Below are 22,455 nucleotides of genomic sequence, written 5' to 3'. Positions count from 1 at the left end.
TAGCCTTTGGATTGGCCGTTCTGAAGATGTTCTCCAATCAGAAATGGAAGCGACCAGAGCCTACAAGTGAGGACATGAGCTACAGGGTGAGTGCAACAAATCTGATGTCATGTTGCCAAGTCGGATGTCCTGACCAATATATATGATGTGTAATAGACAAATCATATTTTTCCAACACTGCATGCAGATAAAGCTGTAACATATTTAATGCTGTTTATATGTACAGTACTGTATTGAAAGACTTGTGAACCAACCCTACTTCCTCTCCAACAGATTCGTTATTTGAATGACATTTTAGAAGCTACGTTATATCCCTATTCTATATACATACTGGGTGAACATTTATTCACTGGTGTATTCAACTCCTTTATGTAATCTTTTGAAACCTACTTCAACGTTTCCACATGCAGTCACTGCTTCAAGACAACAGCTGATAGAGAAAAGAGAGGAAGGAGGCTTCAAACCTGCTCTCAATGGCATTTCTTTGTGACTGCCATTGCTGTTGGGCATGGCGTTTAGGCTAGTCTCGTCATTAAAGCTAGTCTGGGATTTGAGAATCTGTTCAATTATTTCTATTGACCATTCAATATGTGGCCATGCAAACGATCAATATGTTGTGTTCTTTTGTGTTAATGGAAACTACAGCTGCTGTGGGCCTATTCATGAAATACACATTTAACATGATGGCTATATCATTTGCACATGGTGGCAGCAGTTTATCAAGGATCAGTACAAAGAGTAACTGCCAGATGCTGTCGCGGACTAAATGGCATGCATGGGTAGGTACAGTAGGGCACAATGGACAGAATATGTGGGTGTGTTTTCTGCCAAGCATTGACTCATGATAAAGGTGTGATTTTTTGTTGTTGTTCTGGGTGCCAATTTGTACCAATGTGTCACAAAATCAGAGTTGTTGAGCTGCATTTTGCTGTCCTTCTGCGATGTTGTCGTCCCAGTGTCACTCCAAATATCCAGGAATTACGGCTATTCCACTTCCAGCGCTCACTGCTCAGGCCATCGGTGAGGTCATTTCAGCAGTGGGCGTAACTGGGCAGATCCACAAGGAATAACTTTGTCGGAAGCGGCATTGAAATTGCAAGGGGGAGTGAAAGTTTAGAAACCATCCGAAAGTCACGTAGCAATCCTAATCCTTGGGGAGTAAAAATATACATTCGTGATTTGGGCATCAGATCAGGCAGCCATATATAGTCTTCAACGGGATCAAGATCATTTTTTGATAATCGTCTGTGGTGAGAGCTTCTTTTGGAAATAACTTGAACATTGTGTTAATGAAACAGTTACTAAAGGATATTACTGGAAAAATGTGCTTGATATGCTATATGGTCTTTGTGCTTCTTATTAAATTTAAGCAACTTTGGCTACTTGTTCATATATGCCACGTATAACCAAATGCACTCTGATTTCATGTTGATAATGAAATTGGGTTGTTAACGGTTTCTATGTCTAGACTTTTGTATTTGTAACATTGATTGTAGACGATAATGAGAATACATTGCAGTCTGTTTCGCAATGTTCACAAATAAGGATGCCAGCATATTGTGGGAACGCTGATAATATTTATGCCAGGAATGGATAGTTGTGGGATTTGTGAGATGAAAGGTGCACAGTATTCAACCACAGTTTAGTTGCAGTTACTTGGGGCGAGAGAAACAAAATGCCTCTGCTTTTGTGGACACTGATCATACTGATTTCTCACATGATGATGTGTGATTGCAGTCTCTATAGCCTATAGTGGTTGTGTAATTAGGTTGCAGAGAATGTTAGTTAAATGGCATACCTATGTATTATTACCTGGATGTGCTGTTCTGTGCTATAAATCAATGCCATGTGCCAGGAGTTCTCTGGCTTGATTCTAGTTTACTGTATTGTCCTTGAAGGAACAGTGAATAACTATTCAAGCTGATGGTTTGGTTAACTTTGGTACACATTCTATGAGCTGCCTGTATGTAAATGCATTTATAGCGTCTTCTCTCACCATCCCATAGTGCACGATAAGACTCCTTTCAGTGCTTCTATAATTATCCAGTTAGTTCTACACATTATAATGGCCTGAGCACAGGTATTGGGAAGGCTCCAACTCTATCTGACCTGACATATTAAACCCGGAACCACCACCTTATGACTTAGATGCCCTACGGCGACGAGTCAGTGGAAATTAGGTCTAGCATTCTCGAGGGGAAACATGACAAGTAAAAACTAGTGGCCATTTTTTTTTGTATGTCTCGGCATAGATTTAATGTTGTCTTTCTTGTGAAAGAAGCGTTCTAGGTGGTTGATGGATGCTGCTGTGTTTAGTTTATCTGCCTGCACATATTGGTTTCCACTGAATACCAAATGGAGGCAGAGCTTCCTGGATACCTTGCTTTGTTTGGCGGAAGCTAAATGACTTCTGTTTGATCCAAGGGGTCACCATTTCATGGGGTGGGCCATCTTATACTTTTGAATCTTTACCGTACATTTGCGCTAGGAATGTTTTTTTGTGATACTGTACTGCACTCCACTTTGAGCCCCTAAATCTTTGAGTGCTGAAAAGCAGGAAGGAATTTCAATTTAAGATATGGTCATATATCTTAGATCCCAGATGACATTTGTCATAAAGTACTGTAGCTTCTGTGTGTATCTTATCCATGTGGTTTAATGAAAACATTAGAATGGTTATTAGGCTGTGAGGAGATGCAGACCCTGTGGGCTTGACTTTGTAACGTCTATGTTTTGTAACTTGTGTAACCAACTGCCAGGCGTTACATTGAAGAAAATAGAAAGATGCTGGAAAATGGAAAGATCCAACCCCCACTGCCAGACATACATAGCCTTTAGTTTACATAACTTGAAAGCCACTATATTGTTGAATTGCTTAATGCCTTGTGTGACATGTTGCTGCAGTCTTAAAAGGAGTTATGCTTTACAAAAAATCAGGAGTCAAGGTAAGACCCAAGTACAGACTGTGTGAAGTAGCAATGTTTATTGCAACGACAGGGACAGGCAAACGACAGGTCAAGGCAGGCAGGGGTCGAATAACAAGTAACAGTCTCAACGTCAACAGTGAAGAGGCGACTCTGGGATGCTGGCTTTCGAGGCAGAGTTGCAAAGAAAAAGCCATATCTCAGACTGGCCAATAAAAATAAAATATTAAGATGGGCAAAAGAGCACAGACACTAGACAGAGGAACTCTGCCAAGAAGGTCAGCATCCCGGAGTCACCTCTTCACTGTTGACGTTGAGACTGGTGTTCTGCGGGTACAATTTAAGGAAGATTCCAGTTGAGGACTTGTGAGGGGTCTGTTTCTCAATCTAGACACTCTATTGTACTTGTCCTCTTGTTCAGTTGTGCACCAGGGCCTCCCACTCCTCTTTCTATTCTGGTTAGGGCCAGTTTGCGCTATTCTGTGAAAGGAGTAGTACACAGCGTTGTACGAGATCTTCAGTTTCTTGGCAATTTCTCGCATGGAATAGCCTTAATTTCTCACAACAAGAATAGACTGGCGAGTTTCAGAAACATTGTTTAAAAAGGTATATTCTTTGTAAATTATATCATAAATAGGACTGGTGGAGTTACAGTATGTCACACATACAGCTAACAAAAACATTTGGAAATGTCTGCTCTACTCAAAATTATAACCAACTAATTGCAGCATTACAGCAAAAAAATGAAGAGGCAAGCGTTCTGATGAGTACAAATGTAAAGAACTTGTCTGTCAGCCCTCCATTAAAGACCAAAATTGACAATAGAAAATTGTAATAAATAAAAAAAAGTATACCATTTTAACTTAAGGACCAAGAAATTGACAGCTGTCCCATATAGATTTCTCAGAATAAGAATAGATTTATGAGTTTCAGAAGAAGGTCTTTGTTTCTGGCCATTTTGAGCCTGTAATCTAACCCACAAATGCTAATGCTCAACTACTCTAAAGAAGGCCAGCTTTATTGCTTCTTTAATCAGAACAACAGTTTTCAGCTGTGCTAACATAATTGTAAAAGGGTTTTCTAATGATCAATTAGCCTTTTAAAATTATAAACTTGTATTAGCTAACAAAGCGTGCCATTGGAACATAGGAGTGATGGTTGCTGATAATGGTCCTCTGTACACCTATGTAGATATTCCATAAAATTCTGCCGGTTTCCAGCTACAATAGTCATTTACAACATTATCAATGTCTACACTGTATTTCTGATCAATTTGATGTTATTTTAATGGATAAAGAAAATGAGCTTTTCTTTCAAAAACAGTGACCCCAAACTTTTGAACGGTAGTGTAAATCAATTTTTTTCTCTGTGACTTCATGCCACATACCATCCTGCCATGACTGACCAGAGCGGAGTAATAGTTTGTTGTTGTTGTTAAGCCCCCCCAGCCTTGGCTTCCAGACCTCATTCATGTTGTTCTCTAGAGCCCGGGGAAGTTCATATTAGAAAAGTAGGTATGAGCGGAGCGCTCATTGCCAGTGGCTGCTGGGTGATTGGTAATGAGTAGACATAGATTTTTTTTTAAACACCTCCTCTATGATATGGCATGCTAATACTTTTAGTCTACATTTATTTTCTCCAAAGCCTACACTTGGCCACCTGAACTATGGAACAAATTAAAATACGGGTGCAAACCTATGTTTTTGCACCTCCACTTTTTTACCAGAAAGTGTACATAATCCATTGGATAATTGGTAAATGTTCACTTATTTTTTTAGCTAGTCTGTATTAAAAATACGATATATACAGTGCATTCGCAAAGTATTCAGACCCCTTGACTTTTTCCACATTTTGTTCAGTTACATCAATAATTTTTGTTATTTAAAATAAAATAAATAACTTATGTTATTTTACATAAGTGTTCAAATCCTTTCCTTTGAGACTCGGAATTGAGCTCAGGTGCAACCTGTTTCAATTGATCATCCTTGAGATGTTTCTACAACTTGATTGGAGTCCACCTGTGGTAAATTCAATTGATTGGACATGATTTGGAAAGGCACACACCTGTCTATATAATGTCTCACAGTTGGCAGTGCATGTCAGAGCAAAAACCAAGCCATGAGGTTGAAGGAACTACCTAGACTCTTCCTAGAGCTGGCCGCCCGGCCAAACTGAGCAATCGTGGGAGGAGGGCCTTGGTCAGGGAGGTGTCCAAGAACCCGATGATCACTCTGACAGAGCTCCAGAGTTCCTCTGTGGAGATGGGAGGACCTTCCAGAAGGGCAACAATCTCTGCAGCACTCCACCAATCAGGTCTTTATGGTAGAGTGGCCAGACGGAAGCCACTCCACAGTAAAAGGCACATGACAGCCTGCTTGGAGTTTACAAAAAGGCACCTAATGGACTCTGACCATGAGAAACAAGATGCTCTGGTCTGAGGAAACCAAGACTGAACTCTTTGGCCTGAATTCCAAGCGTCACGTCTGGAGAAAACCTGGCACCATCCCTACGGTGAAGCATGGTGGTGGCAGCATCATGCCGGGGCGATGTTTTTCAGCTGCAGGGACTGGGAGACTGGTCAGGATCGAGGGAAAGATGAATGGAGCAAAGTGCAGAGATCATTGATGAAAACCTGTCCAGAGCACTCAGGACCTCAGACTGGGGTGAAGGTTCACCTTCCAACAGGACAATAACCCTAAGCACACAGCCAAGACAACGCAGGAGTGGCTTTGGGACAGGTCTCTGAATGCCCATGAGTGGCCCAGCCAGAGCTCGGACTTGAATCCAATCAAACATCTCTGGAGAGACCTGAAAATAGCTGTGCAGCGACGCTCCCTATCCATCCTGACAGAGAGGATCTGCAGAGAAGAATGGGAGAATCTCCCCAAATACAGGTCTGCCATGCATGTAGCGTCATGCCCAAGAAGAGTTGAGGCTGTAATCACTGCCAAAGGTGCTTCAACAAAGTACTTAGTAAAGGGTCTGAATACTTTTGTAAATGTGATATTTTCGGGCTTTATTTTTAATACATTTGCCAAAATATAAAAAAACATGGGATATTGTGTGCAGATTGATGAGGGAAAAAAACAATTTCATACATTTTAGAATAAGGCTGAAATGTAACAAAATGTTGAAATAGTCAAGGGGTCTCAATACTTTCCGAATGCACTGTATAATCATATAAATCTACGTAACTGAAGGGATTTGGTCCAATTTAGCAGAGTAAGAGTACAAGTACAGTCCACAGAGAGAACTAGAAAAGTACTAGTTCCTCCCAAAAACTTTAATTGCAGTGGGGTAAATCAGGGTCACACGGAGTGATTCTTGGTAATCTTAAACAAATCTACTTTGAAACATAAGTATACAATCGTTTTCTTAGCAAAGAGCATTTTCTCAAGCAAGTATTTTGCTAGGATGTCTTGATGTGGTTTCAGTGGGGAGGGGAAACTGATAATTTGCTGCTATTGGCAGAGAGGTTTCGAAGTCTTTTCTTATTGGTCTATTAACTAATTTACTGCATGGTGAAGTCACCATGGAAGGCCAAAATTCCCTCCCACCAAAACAAGCTGAAATTTCTGTCGGTCTTTTCAAATAGCTCTTATACTAAAGGGGCATTATTATCATGTTCACAATTTTACAGTAAGTTTAAAATCACATGTGCCGAATACAACAGGTGTAGTAGACCTTACAGTGAAATGCTTACTTACGAGCCCCTAACCAACAATGCAGTTAAAAAAATACGGATAAGAATAAGAAATACAAGTATTTAAAGAGCAGCAGTAAAATAACAATAGGGAGACTATATACAGGAGGTTACCGGTACAGAGTCAATGTGCAGGGGCACCGGTTAGTTGAGGTAATATGTACATGTAGGTAGAGGATTTAAAGTGACAATGCATAGATGATAACAACAGAGAGTAGCAGGGATGTAAAAGAGGAGGGGAGGGGGGGTGCAAATAGGCTCAGTAGCCATTTTATTAGGTGTTCAGGAGTCTTATGGCTTGGGGGTAGAAGCTGTTTAGAAGCCTCTTGGACTGAGACTTGGCGCTCCGGTACCGCTTGCCATGTAGTAGCAGAGAACAGTCTATGACTAGGGTGGCTGGAGGTTTTTTAACCCATTTTTAGGGCCTTCCTCTGACACCGCCTGGTATAGAGGTCCTGGATGGCAGGAAGCTTGGCCCCAGTGATGTACTGGGCCATTCGCAATACCCTCTGTAGTGCCTTGCGGTCGGAGACCGAGCGGTTGCCATACCAGGCAGTGATACAACAAGTCAGGGTGCTCTTGATGGTGCAGCTGTAGAACCTTTTGAGGATCTGAGGACCCATGCCAAATCTTTTCAGTCTTCTGAGGGGGAATAGGTTTTGTCGTGCCCTCTTCACGACTGTCTTGCAGTGCTTGGACCATGTTAGTTTGTTGGTGATGTGGACACCAAGGAACTTGAAGCTCTCAATCTGCTCCACTGCAGCCCTGTCGATGAGAATGGGGGCGTGCTCGGTCCTCTTTTTCCTGTAGTCCACAATCATCTCCTTTGTCTTAATCACGTTTAGGGAGAGGTTGTTGTCCTGACACCACACGGCCAGGTCTCTGACCTCCTCACCATAGGCTGTGTTTTCATTGTCAGTGATCAGGAAAACACTGTTGTGTCATCGGCAAACTTAATGATGGTGTTGGAGTCGTGCCTGGCCGTGCAGTCATGAGTGAACAGGGAGTACAGGAGGAGACTGAGCACTCACCCCTGAGGGGCACCTGTGTTGAGTATTAGCTTGGCAGATGTGTTGTTACCTACCCTTACCACCTGGGGGCGGCCCATCAGGAAGTCCAGGATCCAGTTGCAGAGGGAGGTGTTTATTCCCAGGGTCCTTAGCTTATTGATGAGCTTGGAGGACACTTTTGTGTTGAACACTGAGCTGTAGTCAATGAATAACATTCCCACATAGGTGTTCCTTTTGTTCAAGTGGGAAAGGGCAGTGTGGAGTGCAATAGAGATGGCATCATCTGTGGATCTTTTGGGGCGGTATGCAAATTGGAGTGGGTCTAGGGTTTCTGGGATATTGGTGTTGATGTGAACCATGACCAGCCTTTCAAAGCACCTCATGGCTAGAGATGTGAGTGCTACAGGTCGGTAGTCATTGAGGAGGGTTACCTTAGTGTTCTTGGGCACAGGCACTATGGTGGTCTGCTTAAAACATGTTGGCATTACAGATACGGACAGGGAGAGGTTGAAAATGTCAGTGAAGACACTTGCCAGTTGATCAGCGCATGCTAGCAGTATACGTCCTGGTCATCCGTCTGGCCCTGCGGCCTTGTGAAAATCGACCTGTTTAAAGGTCTTACTCACATTGGCTGGGGAGAGCGTGGTAACACGCTCTCCCAGAACAGCTGGTGCTCTCATGCATGTTTAAGTGTTATTTGCCTCGAAGCGAGCATAGAAGTAGTATAGCTCGTCTGGTAGGCTCGTGTCACTGGGCAGCTCTCGGCTGTGCTTCTCTTTGTTGTCTGTAATGGTTTGCAAGCCCTGCCACATCTGACGAATGTCAGAGCTGGTGCAGTACGATTCGATCTTAGTCCTGTATTGACGCTTTGCCTGTTTGATGGTTCGTCGGAGTGCATTGCAGGATTTCTTATAAGCTTCAGGGTTAGAGTCCCACTCCTTGAAATCGTCAGCTCTGGCCTTTCGCTCAGTGCGGTTGTTGCCTTTAATCCATGGCTTCTGGTTGGGGTATGCACGTACGGTCACTGTGGGGACGACGTTATCAATGCACTTATTGATGAAGCCAATGACTGATGTGGTGTATTCCTCAATGCCATCGGAGGAATACCAGAACATATTCCAGTCTGTGCTGGCAAAACAGTCCTGTCACTTAGCATCTGCTTCAACTGACCACTTTTTTTTATTGATCTAGTCACTGGTGCTTCCTGCTTTAATTTTTGCTTGTAAGCAGTAGTTAGGAGCATATAATTATGGTCAGATTTGCCAAATGGAGGGCGAGGGAGAGCTTTGTCTGTATCTCTGTGTGCGGAGTAAAGGTGGTCCACACACATAGTGTGGAAATATATATAAAACACAGCACAATCCAGTTTTTGATTGCAATGGGCCTTTAAGTACATGTAATGCGTTACTTGTAGCGCGTCACTACCCACCTCCGCTTGTTAGCTTTAAAAGTGGTTAGTAGCTGTGACTGCTTGCTGACAGTGAATGCTGAGCTATTCAGAGGCTAAATACACTGCAAGCATAATTTTACCTGGTTCCTTTGAAGCAATTGTAATGACAGTCCACCACAACACACCCGAGTGTCTCCTGATTAGCAAGGGGTAGTTTGTGTTTAATTTCATTGTGTTTTTAAAAACACAGTTTGAGATCATTGTGAGTGGATTTTGCTTGTGGTTTGAGTGGTGAATTGGACTTTCTGGGAAAATGTTGTCCGAGATTGCAACAGTAACCAAGAGGGGCTTAGATAAGGGTCAATTATTATTACTGTAATTCTTTGAATGTAGGTGAAGCACTTGCTGCCCTTGTTAATCTCCTTTGCTGCAATCCTGAATTCCAAACCCCCAGGCAGTCTCCCTGTGAAAAACCATATGACAAAGTAGCCAAAGGAATTTTAAATGGGTAATGTTATTTTCCTCACCTCTTTCTACTCTCCCATAGATAACCTCTTCTGTCTACTGTCTGACTTGACAGACACCACCATGCTGGCCGCCTGGTCGCTCCCCTGCTGCTTCACCATCCTGTTGGCCCTGTTAGATCTGTGCAGGGCCCAGTACGAACACCTAGGCTACCCACACGGCTATCCACAGGGCTACCCAGAGCCTGAGCAGGAGCAGTACAGTGCCCCGGAGCTGCCACCTGACACACCCAGGATACAGCTGCGTTTGGCAGGGGACAAGCGCAAGCACAACGAGGGGCGCGTGGAGGTTTTCTATGATGGCGAGTGGGGCACAGTCTGTGATGATGACTTCTCCATCCATTCCGCCCAGGTGGTGTGCAGGGAGTTGGGCTACCTGGAGGCTGTCTCCTGGTTTCCGTCCTCTAAATATGGGAAAGGAGAGGGTAAGATGTCCGTCATTGCACTTCAAACCTTTATATGTGTAAAGATAAGGGGAAATAATAGACTATTTTAAGGGATGTTTTTTTATTGGCCAGGATTAACCAATTGTCCCAGTGAAACTTTTCAATAGGCCATTTGGATTTATGTTTATTCTGACATATTTCACTGACAGGCCGCCTTTTCCATGAATAAATGCTGGATGTTTTGGATTACCGGCAGTGCTCTTTGTCTACGTTCTGACTCAACTTTTACCGAAATGAACAAGGCACATCTGTAGCTTAGATCGGTTAGGGATAAGGTAGCCAGTGTAATTGCTGTCAGTGTCCAGTCCACTTTTCCAAAGTCGCTTGGCTGTTTGACCACGCTAGCTACAACTGGTCAGGTGAAAGAGAGATTTATCCCTACAGAGTTCTTTTTGATATGTCCACAGTGTGTTCAGAATCCTGATGTTTTTCAGGACGCATCTGGTTTGACAATGTCCAGTGCACTGGAAAAGAGAAGACCCTGGCACTGTGCACCTCCAACGGGATTGGTGTGTCCGACTGCAAGCACACAGAGGACGTAGGTGTGGTGTGCAGCGACAAAAGGATCCCCGGATTTAAATTCATCAACACCATGGCCAATAATGTGCAGGTAAACAATCTACCTTCTATAAAGCCTGCCTTAGTTAGACACAAAGGGGTGGTTTCCTAGACACAGATTAAGGCTAATCCTAGTCAGAAAAAGGACTAGGTTTAATCTGTGTTCAGGAAACGGCCCCAAAGACACTTGACTTTGGTTGACGTTGTTGACTGACATTTTTACACTGGGCCAGAAAGTTTGGTTCCTGACTGCTCCTCAGAGAAAGCCCTCACAGCTGGTTTTATTGAGCTGTTCTGTGCAGAGTGAAGACACACATTTTGACAGCATCTAAGTATTACGTACATGTGGCTTTCAAAAAAAGTGAATAGTCAAGCCAAAACTAAATTGTGAACCCAAAATGATGACTTTACAGTCATGTGCACTAGCTCACGTGAAGTTTTTCAAAGAAAGTGAGGCTACTGGTAACTAACTAAATAAGTAATCATAGGTGTTGCACTCACAACCGTCAGTGTAATCCTGATGGGCTCTTAAAGGCTTCATTGCGCACCTCATGGAAGTATGTCCAACAAGCCTACAGCTAATTGCAGAGTGTTATCTTGCTGTTCTGCTCACTCTGCAGGGCCTCGAGTTCACATACCAATCTTATGAGGGGAGTGCAGACCAGAGCTCTCTGAGTTTCAGCTCAAACCATAGGTTTCCATTTTTAAAATGTCTCTGAAATCAAGTGATGACAGACAGCACTTTAGAGTAACAGCTGGATGCCTCAAGGTGATTCTGGGGTTTTTTGTACATTGAAAAATATGCACATCCAACATCCAAATATTCACATCAGGTGCAGGACAGAAGAACAGATCAAAGAAATGCTCACTTGGTGATTTAATCAGAAGCAACAATAGCAGCTGCATAGTCTTAGCCTGGCCTACTATGTGCCCTGTCCCTCTGGCCAGGGTAAACGAAGCGGTAACATAGTGTATTTATAGTCCAGTTGTTTGTCAGAAAATGTGAATGGGATCAAATTTGGTTTATTTTCAAACTTGGGCTGACGAGGCTACCTAGACTTTTTCAATCCAAAATGATTCACTGGAATTAGTCAATAAACACAATAGCTGACATAGACTGTGAGATCTTTTTGAATTAGGCTTACAGTTGCTTAGGGCCGGACTACATAAACCTACATAAATCAAGCTCAGCCGTGTGAGTTTTATTGTCTAATCATGTTGCTTTCTCTGTGTTTGTGTAGTAATATTAAGTTTGCTGCAGTTTGACAGGATTTTCATCCTCCCCAAGGCCAGGAGTTTTTCCAGGATTTTTTTTTTTTAACCATGTGACCTGATTAAAAAACCTGGTTCTATCATATCCCATATTAAACCTTCTTACAACAGATTAATCACGTCATACTGTATAAGGTTTTACCTGATGAGGTTACCAGATAAGGAAGAACTACGGGCCCCAGATGTTTTTGTCCTCCACACCACTCTGGGACCTGTGATGCCACCTCTGATGATAATGATCCAGAGAGCAGTGCTGTAGAGGTCTAGACGTATAGACTCAGCCCTTTGTGATCTCTCCAGCTGTGATATTTACTGAGAGAATATCAGACTCAGCTTTTCCATTCACTAAGACGTGGGGCATGTGTGGCTAGCTCCACACAGAAGCTCTGTGAAACACAGCCAGGCTTAGGCAAAGCCCTCCACACAGATTCCAAATGTCATCCTATTCCCTATGTAGTGTATTATTTTTGACCAGGACTCATAGGGCTCTGTTCAAAAGTAGTGCACTGTGTTGGGAATAGGATGCCATTTGGGGTGCAGACACAGCCTTAATGGAGACTTTACCTTTTCATCTGGAAATGGTCATCTGGTGGTGACTCACAGCTGCAGGTTGAGGTTACACTGGTGTGCGTCCCAAATTGCACTTTGTAGTTAATAGGGTGCCATTTGGAACATACATTGTCTAATGTTAGCGATGAGGACAGACTAGTGTGGTTCTGTGGTGGGGGATAATGAGAGAGGTATGGGGATTCAAATTAGGGGCTTTGGCTGAGAACATTTCCGCCCACATTTTGGATTTTAGAGCAGTGTTCACCAACATTTTCTGAGTCAAGATCACTTTCCGATTCAAAATGCAAGCCGAGATCTACCGCTCAGATTTTTTTTAAACATGACTTAAAAAACTTAAACCTATGCCACGTTAACCTATTAAAAACAGTTCTGAAGCAATGAGATTTTTGCAGTAGGTAGGCTATAGGCCCAATACATTATCACTGCATATTGGCTATGGTATAATTGCCCTGCCAATGTTGTTCTTCTCAGACCATTTTGTTATTATATTTAAAAAAAAATGTAGGTATATGATCACACTGGTAATAGATAATTTGTTGTATTACTTGTGAGGCGCAATCATTTTTATTGTTTTATTTGACTGGACTGATGGCCTGCATCTGATGGTCAGCCTGAGAGGAGGGAGGGAAGGAGGGAGAGAGCAGCGATGAGGCTGCCTCTCACCCAACTCACCGTCCCTCCGCTCTCCCTCCCTCCGCTGAGAAAAGTCTTCCAGTTGATGGCGAAGCTCAAGTCGCACTGCATTATTCTGCCTCATGCACCAATTCATGATGTTTCTCCTATGACCAGAGAAAGTTAAATATTCCTCGTGTTAAAAAAAGACACAAGCTGCTAATAATTACACAAGCTTATCGAAAGAATTTACTATACACCAGGCTGCATCACATCCGACTGTGGTTGAGTCCCATAGGGCGGCGCACAATTGGCCCAGCGTCGTCCTGCTTATACGTGTTTTAAAAAGTGTTGACAGTGCTGAATAACAACGTAGACATGAATTACTCTTAAAAACAGCGTCTCTTTGCTGTATTCATTGGTTCCCGTAGCACGCGCTCCAGCAGGTGTATCTCACTGATCACCCCTAAAGCCAACACCTCATTTGGCCGCCTTTCCTTCCAGTTCTCTGCTGCCTGTGACTGGAACGAATTGCAAAAATTGTTGAAGTTGGAGACTTATCTCCCTCACCAACTTTAAACATCTGCTGTCTGAGCAGCTAAGCGATCGCTGCAGCTGTACATAGTCCATCAGTAAATAGCCCACCCAATTTACCTACCTCATCCCCATACTGTTTTTATTTATTTACTTTTCTGCACTTTTGCACACCAGTATCTCTACCTGCACATGACCATCTGATCATTTATCACTCCAGTGTTAATCTGCTAAATTGTAATTATTTGCCTACCTCCTATTGCCTTTTGCACACAATGTATATAGACTCTTTAAACAAAATTGTTTTTCTTTTTTCTACTGTGTTATTGACTTGTTTATTGTTTACTCCATGTGTAACTCTGTGTTGCTGTCTGTTCACCTTGCTATGCTTCATCTTGGCCAGGTCGCAGTTGTAAATGAGAACTTGTGAAAGGTGAAATAAAAAAAATGTGAGTAATTCCTTTAAACAGGTTAACATTCACAAGGCAACAGGGCTAGATGGATTACCAGGATGCGTACTCAGAGCATGCGTTGTCCAGCTGGAAAGTGTCTTCACTGACATTTTCCACCTCTGCCTGACCCAGTCTGTAATAGCTACATTTTCCAAGCAGACCACCATAGTCACTGTGCCCAAGAAAGCCAAGGTAACCTGTCTAAATTAGTTTCGCCCTGTAGCACTCACATCTGTAGCCATGAAATGCGTTTAAAGGCTGTTCATGGCTCACATCAACACCCAGACACCCTAGACCCACTCCAATTCGCATACCACCCCAACAGATCCACAGATAATGCAATCTTTATTGCACTCCACATTGCCCTCTCCCACCTGGACAAGAGGAGCACCTATGTAAGAATGCTGTTATTTGACCACAGCTCAGCGTTCAACACCATAGTGCCCCCCAAGCTCATCACTAGATTCAGGACCCTGGGACTGAACACCTCCCTCTGCAACTGAATCCTGGGCTTCCTGATGGGTCCGATCCCAGATGGTGAGAGTAGGCAACAACACACCTCCCACGCTGACCCTCAACACGGGGGCCCGTTGGGTGCATGATTAGTCCCTTTTTGTACTCCCTGTTCACCCACGACTACGTGGCCGCGCACGACTCCAACACCATCATTACGTTTGCTGATGACACGATGGTGGTAGGCCTGACGACTGAGACTGCCAGGACAACAACCTCTCCCTCAACAACCTCTCTGCAAGACAAAGAAGCATGTGACAAATAACATTTGATTTGATCCAGTGCTCCTCTGAGAAGTCACTGTTTGCTTTCCGTTAAGACTTATTAAATAGGAATTAATTTTCTGTTTCTTTTCCATTTATCATACACCATTTCCTTCAGCTATAGTCACAGCTATATACTTTGGGGACAGTATATAAAGATTAGTGCCATAACAACTCCTGTCCTACTCCATAATCCTTAGGAATGTATCCTCTCACTGCCGTTCAGCTTTTACTGTAGATGATTTAGAGGTGAAGTTTGTGTTTGTGGGGATGTCTGACCTGTGATCAAGCACATGAACTACATTCTGCTCCAACCAGATTTAACATTGAACATTCCTCTATGTTTATGAAAGGTCATTCTTGGCTATGTACATTTCCTAGCTGGCTTACCATTGGGCTGCATTTATCAATGCAGACTTTATGTACACACCAATGTGTTCTGTTGCAGTAGCAATTTAGGAAACATTTGAGATGCATTCATTGCCTGCACTCTGCATCCGACATGGAACAAACAGGGTACTGTGGGCTACTAGAAGCTAGAATGAATACAGTCTGAAAGAAGTTTATTCTTGGTTGTTCAAATTTGTGGGCTCAATTGAACGTCAGCTATTGAAACATCCCCCGGAGAGGTGGTTGATTGAGGTTTATTGAAGGAAGTAATATATAGTAAAGTAAGGTGTGATGGTGGTTCATAAAGGAGTATTTTTGTTGTAGTTAGATGATTTATGTGGTAACATGCCTTGAAACAACCTTGTTCTACTTCAATCTATTTACTTCCATTTGTTTTTGCTCCTTTGGTTTGGAGGAATCTCCTACCATGCTGTGACATGAGCTGGGGCTGGGAGGCTAGGTGGAGGCAGGGCTACTGTGGCAGACAGGTCAAATCTGTCCTAATGTTAATTGGGGTTGAATGCTATATTATTTCTCTCCCCGTCTGTCTGTCTGTCTGTCTGTCTGTCTGTCTGTCTGTCTGTCTGTCTGTCTGTCTGTCTGTCTGTCTGTCTGTCTGTCTGTCTGTCTGTCTGTCTGTCTGTCTGTCTGTCTGTCTGTCTGTCTGTCTGTCTGTCTGTCTGTCTGTCTGTCTGTCTGTCTGTCTGTCTGTCTGTCTGTCTCTGTCTCTGTCTCTGTCTGTCTGTCTCTGTCTGTCTCTGTCTCTGTCTGTCTGTCTGTCTGTCTTTCCTCTCTCACACACAGTGTATACAAAGTCTCTGTTTTTCCCAAAGCAATAGTTTCCGTCTTCCTTACCTCAGTTTTTCCCCTCAGGCTTAAGGTCAAACCATCCACTTTTTCCCCTGTAAACCTCTGGCCTTGTCATCATAGTAGGGTTCTGTAAAGTGAATTTGAACAACTGAATTAACTTCTCACATAACTGATGGGTAGCTCTCTGGCCACGTAACAACAATGAAAAGTCTACACCCCAGTGCACTGCATTCCCACAATACAATTCAACTGAATAGGATGTTTAGTTTATCCTCTGAAATACACAGTCTTAAATGTAGCCCTTAGTCTCTTACAACTCATAGCTGTGGAAATCAAGATTCGTTTTTACAGTCAATGTGTGAGTTTGTGCCAGTGTGGCACAAACCATGAACTTCTGTGTCTAATTTATAAATGCCACACAGTAATAGTTAAGGACATTTTCTTCCAATTGAAGTAGTTTATCTATGATTTATCTCAGATTCAGCTACAAATAATAATTGCCTTATATCTTTCGCCAAATAAGTCAAACTGTAGTTTTTCAGGATTTGTAATTTTTGTGGAACATCGGTTTCCACTTTGTCAACAAAGGCTCTTTTAATGTTTTCTAAGGAGCATGAACAAGTGAAACAGAGACGTGAGGTAAATTGCCTGCACTGCCACATCATAAACACTGTTTCTGGAAAGAACAAATCATCTATTTGTGTTGTGGCTCACAGAATAATCAGCACCCAACAGTGCTGGTCTGGTCAGCACAGCACATGTGATCTTGAAACAGATGCAGTAAGCCCAGGGAGGGGAAAACTTGATCCCAGGAAGTCACTTTAGCTCAATACTGTTGTGATGTTCTAGAGAAATGATTTGTTCTCTCACTTGGAATGTCTATGTAACCCTGTTTCATAAGGATATTTGGATATTCTGGAAGAAGTCAATGGAGTTCAGGGTCTCTATTGGAACCATGTGCTGCAGGCTCCATTGCCATTGTTTTTGCTGGCATTAGCACTGTGTTTTGGTGGAGGCTTGAGGTTACAGTCTGGCCTGAGATGATGAGAAGTAGGATAATTGAAGATTACACTAAGTCACACCATTGTCTAATTGCTCCAAACGGACATCCTTGCCATAAAGAGTATTGCGCCGCAGTACTGTGAGTGCAAGTGACACTTGAATCTGAATGTTTGCATTCGTTTTCCCTCATGTTTCATTGGCATGTCTTATTGGTTTCAGTTGCATTTGAAATGCATATTTCAGTTCATTTCTCAAGGGCAACGAACATCATTGTGGATGTGACATTTCAGAACTAATGCCCCGAGCTCACTTTCTAGTGTATGATTCCGGGAATGGACTGTTGTAGCCTACATAATAAACCCTCACAAATACTGCAATTGTCAGTGTTAGCCCTTGTGGGGATATGTTTGCTCTCCGGTTGGAGCTTCTCACTGGGCACAGATGTCAATTCAATGTCTATTCCACGTTAGTTCAATGTAATTTCATTGAAGTGACGGGGAAACAACGTTGATTCAACCAGTGTGTGCAGAGTGGGTTGGCTGATTCTTCTGTCCTGTGGTCAATGCGTAAGATAGCTCTAAATCATTCTGACACCAGAAAATGAGTTGAAAGACTCAACTCATGGCAGTTACATTCTGTTCAAATCTAAGCCTGAAGGGTTAGAATGACACACTCAGTCTGGTCTCATTCCAAGGGACCTCATTGAACTTGTTTAGTTGAATGACATATTCTCTTCAACTACCAATGGTAGGCCTACAAATGCACTGCATTGATTTCATGGAGCAGTCAGGACCGAATGAGAATCACAGCTCAATGAGCTTTCCTGAAAGATGATATTTGATTGACAAACTAAAAGTTGATGAGACATTCTTTTCTCATTTACATTATAATTAATTGTCATTATGTTGCTACAGTGCCTTGCAAAAGTATTTATCCCCCTTGGCATTTTTTTCTATTTTGTAGCATTACAACCTGCAATTTAAATGTTTTTGGGGGGATTTCATGTAATGTGCATACACAAAATATTCCAAATTGGTGAAGTGAAATTTAAAAAATAACTTGTTTTAAAAAAGTATTTAAAATTGGTGTGTGCATATGTATTCACCCCCTTTGCTATGAAGACCCTAAATAAGATCTGGTGCAACCAATTACCTTCAGAAGTCACATAATTAGTTTAAAAAAAGTCCACCTGTGTACAATCTAAGTGTCACATGATCTGTCACATGATCTCAGTATATATACACCTGTTCTGAAAGGCCCCAGAGTCTGCAACACCACTAAGCAAGGGGCACCACCAAGCAAGCGGCACCATGAAGACCAAGGAGCTCTCCAAACAGGTCAGGGACAAAGTTGTGGAGAAGTACAGATCAGGGTTGGGTTATAAAAATTACCAGAAACTTTGAACATCCCACGGAGCACCATTAAATCCATTATTATAAAATGTAAAGAATATGGCACCACAACAAACTTTCCAAGAGAGGCCCACCCACCAAAACTCACAGACCGGGCAAGGAGAGCATTTATCAGAGAGGCAACCAAGAGACCAAAGATAACCCTGAAGAAGCGGCAAAGCACCACAGCAGAGATTGGAGTATCTGTCCACAGGACCACTAAGTTGTACACTGCACAGAGCTGAATTCTACGGAAGAGTGGCCAGAAAAAAAGCCATTGCTTAAAGAACAAAATAAGCAAATACATTTGGTGTTCACCAAAAGGCATGTGGGAGACTCCCCAAACATATGGAAGTAGATACTCTGGTCACATGAGACAAAAATGTAGCTTTTTGGCCATCAAGGAAAACGTTATGTCTGGCGCAAACCCAACACCTCTCATCACCCAGAGAACACCATGTTTTTCATCGGCAGGGCCTGGGAAACTGGTCAGAATTGAATGAATGATAGATGGCTACATGCACAGAAATGCTTGAGGGAAACCTGTTTCAGTCCTCCAGAGATCTACAAAGTATTGGCTTTGGGGGCTGAATAGTTATGCACGCTCAAGTTTGATATATTTTTGTCTTATTTCTTGTTTGTTTTCCAATAAAACATATTTTGCATCTTCAAAGTGGTAGGCATGTTGTGTAAATGATACAATCCCCCCCCGTCGTAAGGCAACAACATAGGACAAATGTGAAGGGGGGTGAAGACTTTCACAAGCCACTGTATATAGACATCATAGATGAACTAATTGATTCTGGATGATAGCAACAATGAGACAGCCAGAGAGAGGGGCCACTAGGTTCCTCTCCTTTGGTCCTTTCTCTACCTCCTCACAAAGACGTATCCCACTAATGGCTTTTCCATCTGCTGCACCCTCCCCCTCCCCTGCTGCCAATTTCTGGAAACATAGAAACAAGCCACATATGTTCAAAGTATCTCACAGGCTGCTGCTTTTCTGCTGTGCTTTTCTACCACACCACCGCTGCAATCAACAGGCATTTATTTTCTAGACATTTGAATGAGGCACAGAGGAAAGTGCAGTCTTGAACTCTTAACAGGAAGTCAATCATTAAAGGGGTTGGGTACCCAATAGCAAGGAGGGAAGGTGGAGGTTGGGTTGCGATGTGAGTTTCAGTTAGTGAAAACAAGTTCACTCCTTTCTTTCACAGCAAAACAAATGAAAGAGGAGGGGTATTCAGAATAATATTTTGATGACTGGCTTCGATGTAAGACTGTTAGGTTTAAGTACAGCTTGAGAGACTGCTTCATCCGTACAGGTAAATCCTGTATGTTAGCGTTATTAGCCAGTGATAGTGTTTGTCTCGGCCAGTATAAGTCTGTTGGGAGGAAATTGTATTTTTATTCTATCATGCCTGTCAGAGCAGTTGTATCTTCTGTCTGTGTATTCATCTCTGTAATATGTTTTGGAGTCAGGTCATTTTATGATTGTTAAGTACTATACCTGTTCACTATGAATGTAAAGTTCTGGAGGAGGTGATAAGTCTGTTATCTGCGCGGAATCCTGCTTGAAAGTCACTATGGGCCCTGGTTAAAAGCAACTGCACTACATGGGGAAATAGCAGGCCATTTGGGAGGCAACCTTGGTTGCTTTTAACCAGGGATAATCTAAAACAGACAAGGTCGCGATCACCACAGTTTCCTCAATTAGCATGTCGTCATGTCACAGGGTTCTAACCCCCAGATAGTTTAACATCCTCAGCATGCTGCATCTCTTCACTCCACTCACTGGTTAATCCAATCACTGCCGAGATCCCAGCAAATATCGGCTTTTCATTCATCTGACTTTCTTTTATATGCATGTCCAGCCCTTATATTTACAATGAAGTATTTTAACATGTTCTTTTCAGGACAACCATGGCTACAAGTCGAATGTGAAACAATTTGAGATAAAGACTTGCATTCATTCGTTTTATTGACAAATGTGAATTAAAAAATTACGTCCTCCAAAGCAAGATCCTGATCAAATGAATGTATATGAATGATGTAAGTACATAAATAGTTTGCTCAGTGGGAAATTAATCTCCACATAGTCAGTGACAACTTTGTGACAGCAACGATGTGAGCTTATTACAGTATTATAGACACGACAGTGGCGGTCGGGTGCTGTTTAAGATTAGGGAGGACATTTTATTTATGAGCATGGCTTTTATATTAACATTGATAGGTTTAGATACTCAACTTATCGCTATACCCACCTTATCGCTATACCCACCATGAGGCTGCTACAACCTAGCCTACGAATGAAAGTTTGTGGACACCTGCTCGTCGAACATCTCATTCCAAAATCATGGGTATTAATATGTAGTTGGTCCCCCTTTGCTGCTATAACAGCTACCACTCTTCTGGGAAGGCTTTCCACTAGATGTTGGAACATTTCTGCAGGGACTTGCTTCCATTCCGCCACTAGCATTAGTGAGGTCGGGCACTGATGTTAAGCGATTAGGCCTGGCTCGCAATAGGCATTCCAATTCATCCCAAAGGTGTTTGATGGGGTTGAGGTGTGGGCTCTCGTTGCTGTGCAGCAACGTACAGTTGTGCCAAGCTTCTAGCGTCATACCCAAGAAGACTCCAGGCTGTATTCGCTGCCAAACGGGCTTCAACAAAGTACTGAGTAAAGGGTCTAAATACTTATGTAAATGTGATATTTCAGTTTTTTTATGTTTAATACATTTGCAAACATGTATTAATATGGGGTATCGTGTGTAGATTGATGATGGAAAAAAATCTATGTAATCCATTTTAGAATAAGGCTGTAACATAACAAAATGTGGAAAAAGTCAAGGAGTCAGAATACTTTCCAAATGCACTCTATGCTTAAATATGTATTCTATTCTACTGAGCCATTTACTTTATGCTCCTATTATTATGTTTTCTTATTTCTTATTGTTGTAGACTTGTTGAGAAAGAACCTGTAAGTAACCATTTCGTTGGACGGTGTTATACCATGTGTATCCTGTACATACAACTAATGAAACTCGAAACTGTCCTGGGATTTCCTACGATCTTCTATGTAGAAGAACCCCTTACCGTTTAGCAATTATTGTGAACCTTGTGAGCATCGTAGAGCAAAACATGTTACCTGTGTGTTCATGAGAGTCTTAGAGTTTCATAGATAGTAAAATAGTTTGTAGCTCAAAACATTCTACAGAGGTTTTTGTAAAAAGTCCTGGCCCCGGGCCCCTTCAGGATCCACCCTTGTCTCACAAACATCGCTTTAGCTCAGCCCCCATTAATAAAACAGACTAATGGTTGGTACTGTATCAATGGTTGCAGATGAAATTGAAAATAGACAAATCCAATGATACAACCCAGAAGTCTGAAGCTTAAACACACAATGTTTTAAAGGGGTTAGAAGTCCTAAACACACCAGCACTATGGTGGGACTTGTTGGAGTTAATGTGGTCGTCTTTGGAAAAAAACAGTCGAGGAAAGAGTAGACTGATCTTTTTCAGTTTCTCTGTGGTTTGGTGGCATCTGAACATTTCTGTGGAATGATGTCGATGACATTTCAGGAAAACCTTTCCATGGAGATGTAACTGGCCCTATGGGCCCTGGTCAAAAGTAGTACACTACTTTGGGAATAGGGTTCCATTTGAGACACAAGCCAGTGGCTTTAAGCCTGAGAGGACAGGACCTGGGTTTGATTTGTGTCTCAGCCAGACCTTTCTCAGCCTATCCGCTAAGAAAAGACAAATATCCATCAGACAGTACTTCTCTCCTCTCCTCTGTTGCCCATGGCCTACACAGTCACATAGCGCAGGAATGTGGGTTGGGGTTTTTGGAAGAGAGGCTGTTTATTCAAACACCCCCAATAGGCATCACAGAGGAAGGTCTCCAAGTTACTTTTTGACACAGACAGACATGTAGACAGATATACGCTGCCTTTGAAATGATACAGTATTGATCTGGTAATGCTTGCAGGAGAAGAGAGAAACACCTCAGGCAAGTCAGCATGTCACTCTCACCACAGATGGTTCAATAAGTGGAACAAAATTCAAATCTTATTTCTTGTAATATTACAG

At 42.4% G+C, this 22,455-nt stretch overlaps 1 protein-coding gene across 2 annotated transcripts in view; it reads left to right on the top strand.

The window, feature by feature from the left end:
• Window positions 1-1,063: 1,063 nt before the first annotated feature.
• Window positions 1,064-22,455, top strand: part of loxl2b (lysyl oxidase-like 2b) — a 65,042-nt gene continuing 43,650 nt past the window's right edge. Inside the window, exons 1-3 of one of the 2 annotated variants that reach the window (XM_035786079.2) lie at window positions 1,064-1,250; window positions 9,608-9,976; window positions 10,432-10,607. In XM_035786079.2, coding sequence (XP_035641972.1) covers window positions 9,616-9,976; window positions 10,432-10,607 — 537 coding nt within the window. In that variant the 5' untranslated portion in view covers window positions 1,064-1,250; window positions 9,608-9,615. Of the gene's footprint in view, window positions 1,251-9,574; window positions 9,977-10,431; window positions 10,608-22,455 lie in introns of both variants that reach the window. The other variant, XM_035786078.2, reaches the window with a different exon arrangement.

The sequence above is a fragment of the Oncorhynchus keta genome, chromosome 14, assembly GCF_023373465.1.
Source record: "Oncorhynchus keta strain PuntledgeMale-10-30-2019 chromosome 14, Oket_V2, whole genome shotgun sequence".
Classification (NCBI taxonomy): Eukaryota; Metazoa; Chordata; class Actinopteri; order Salmoniformes; family Salmonidae; genus Oncorhynchus; species Oncorhynchus keta.
This window is presented reverse-complemented; position numbering and strand designations above follow the sequence as displayed.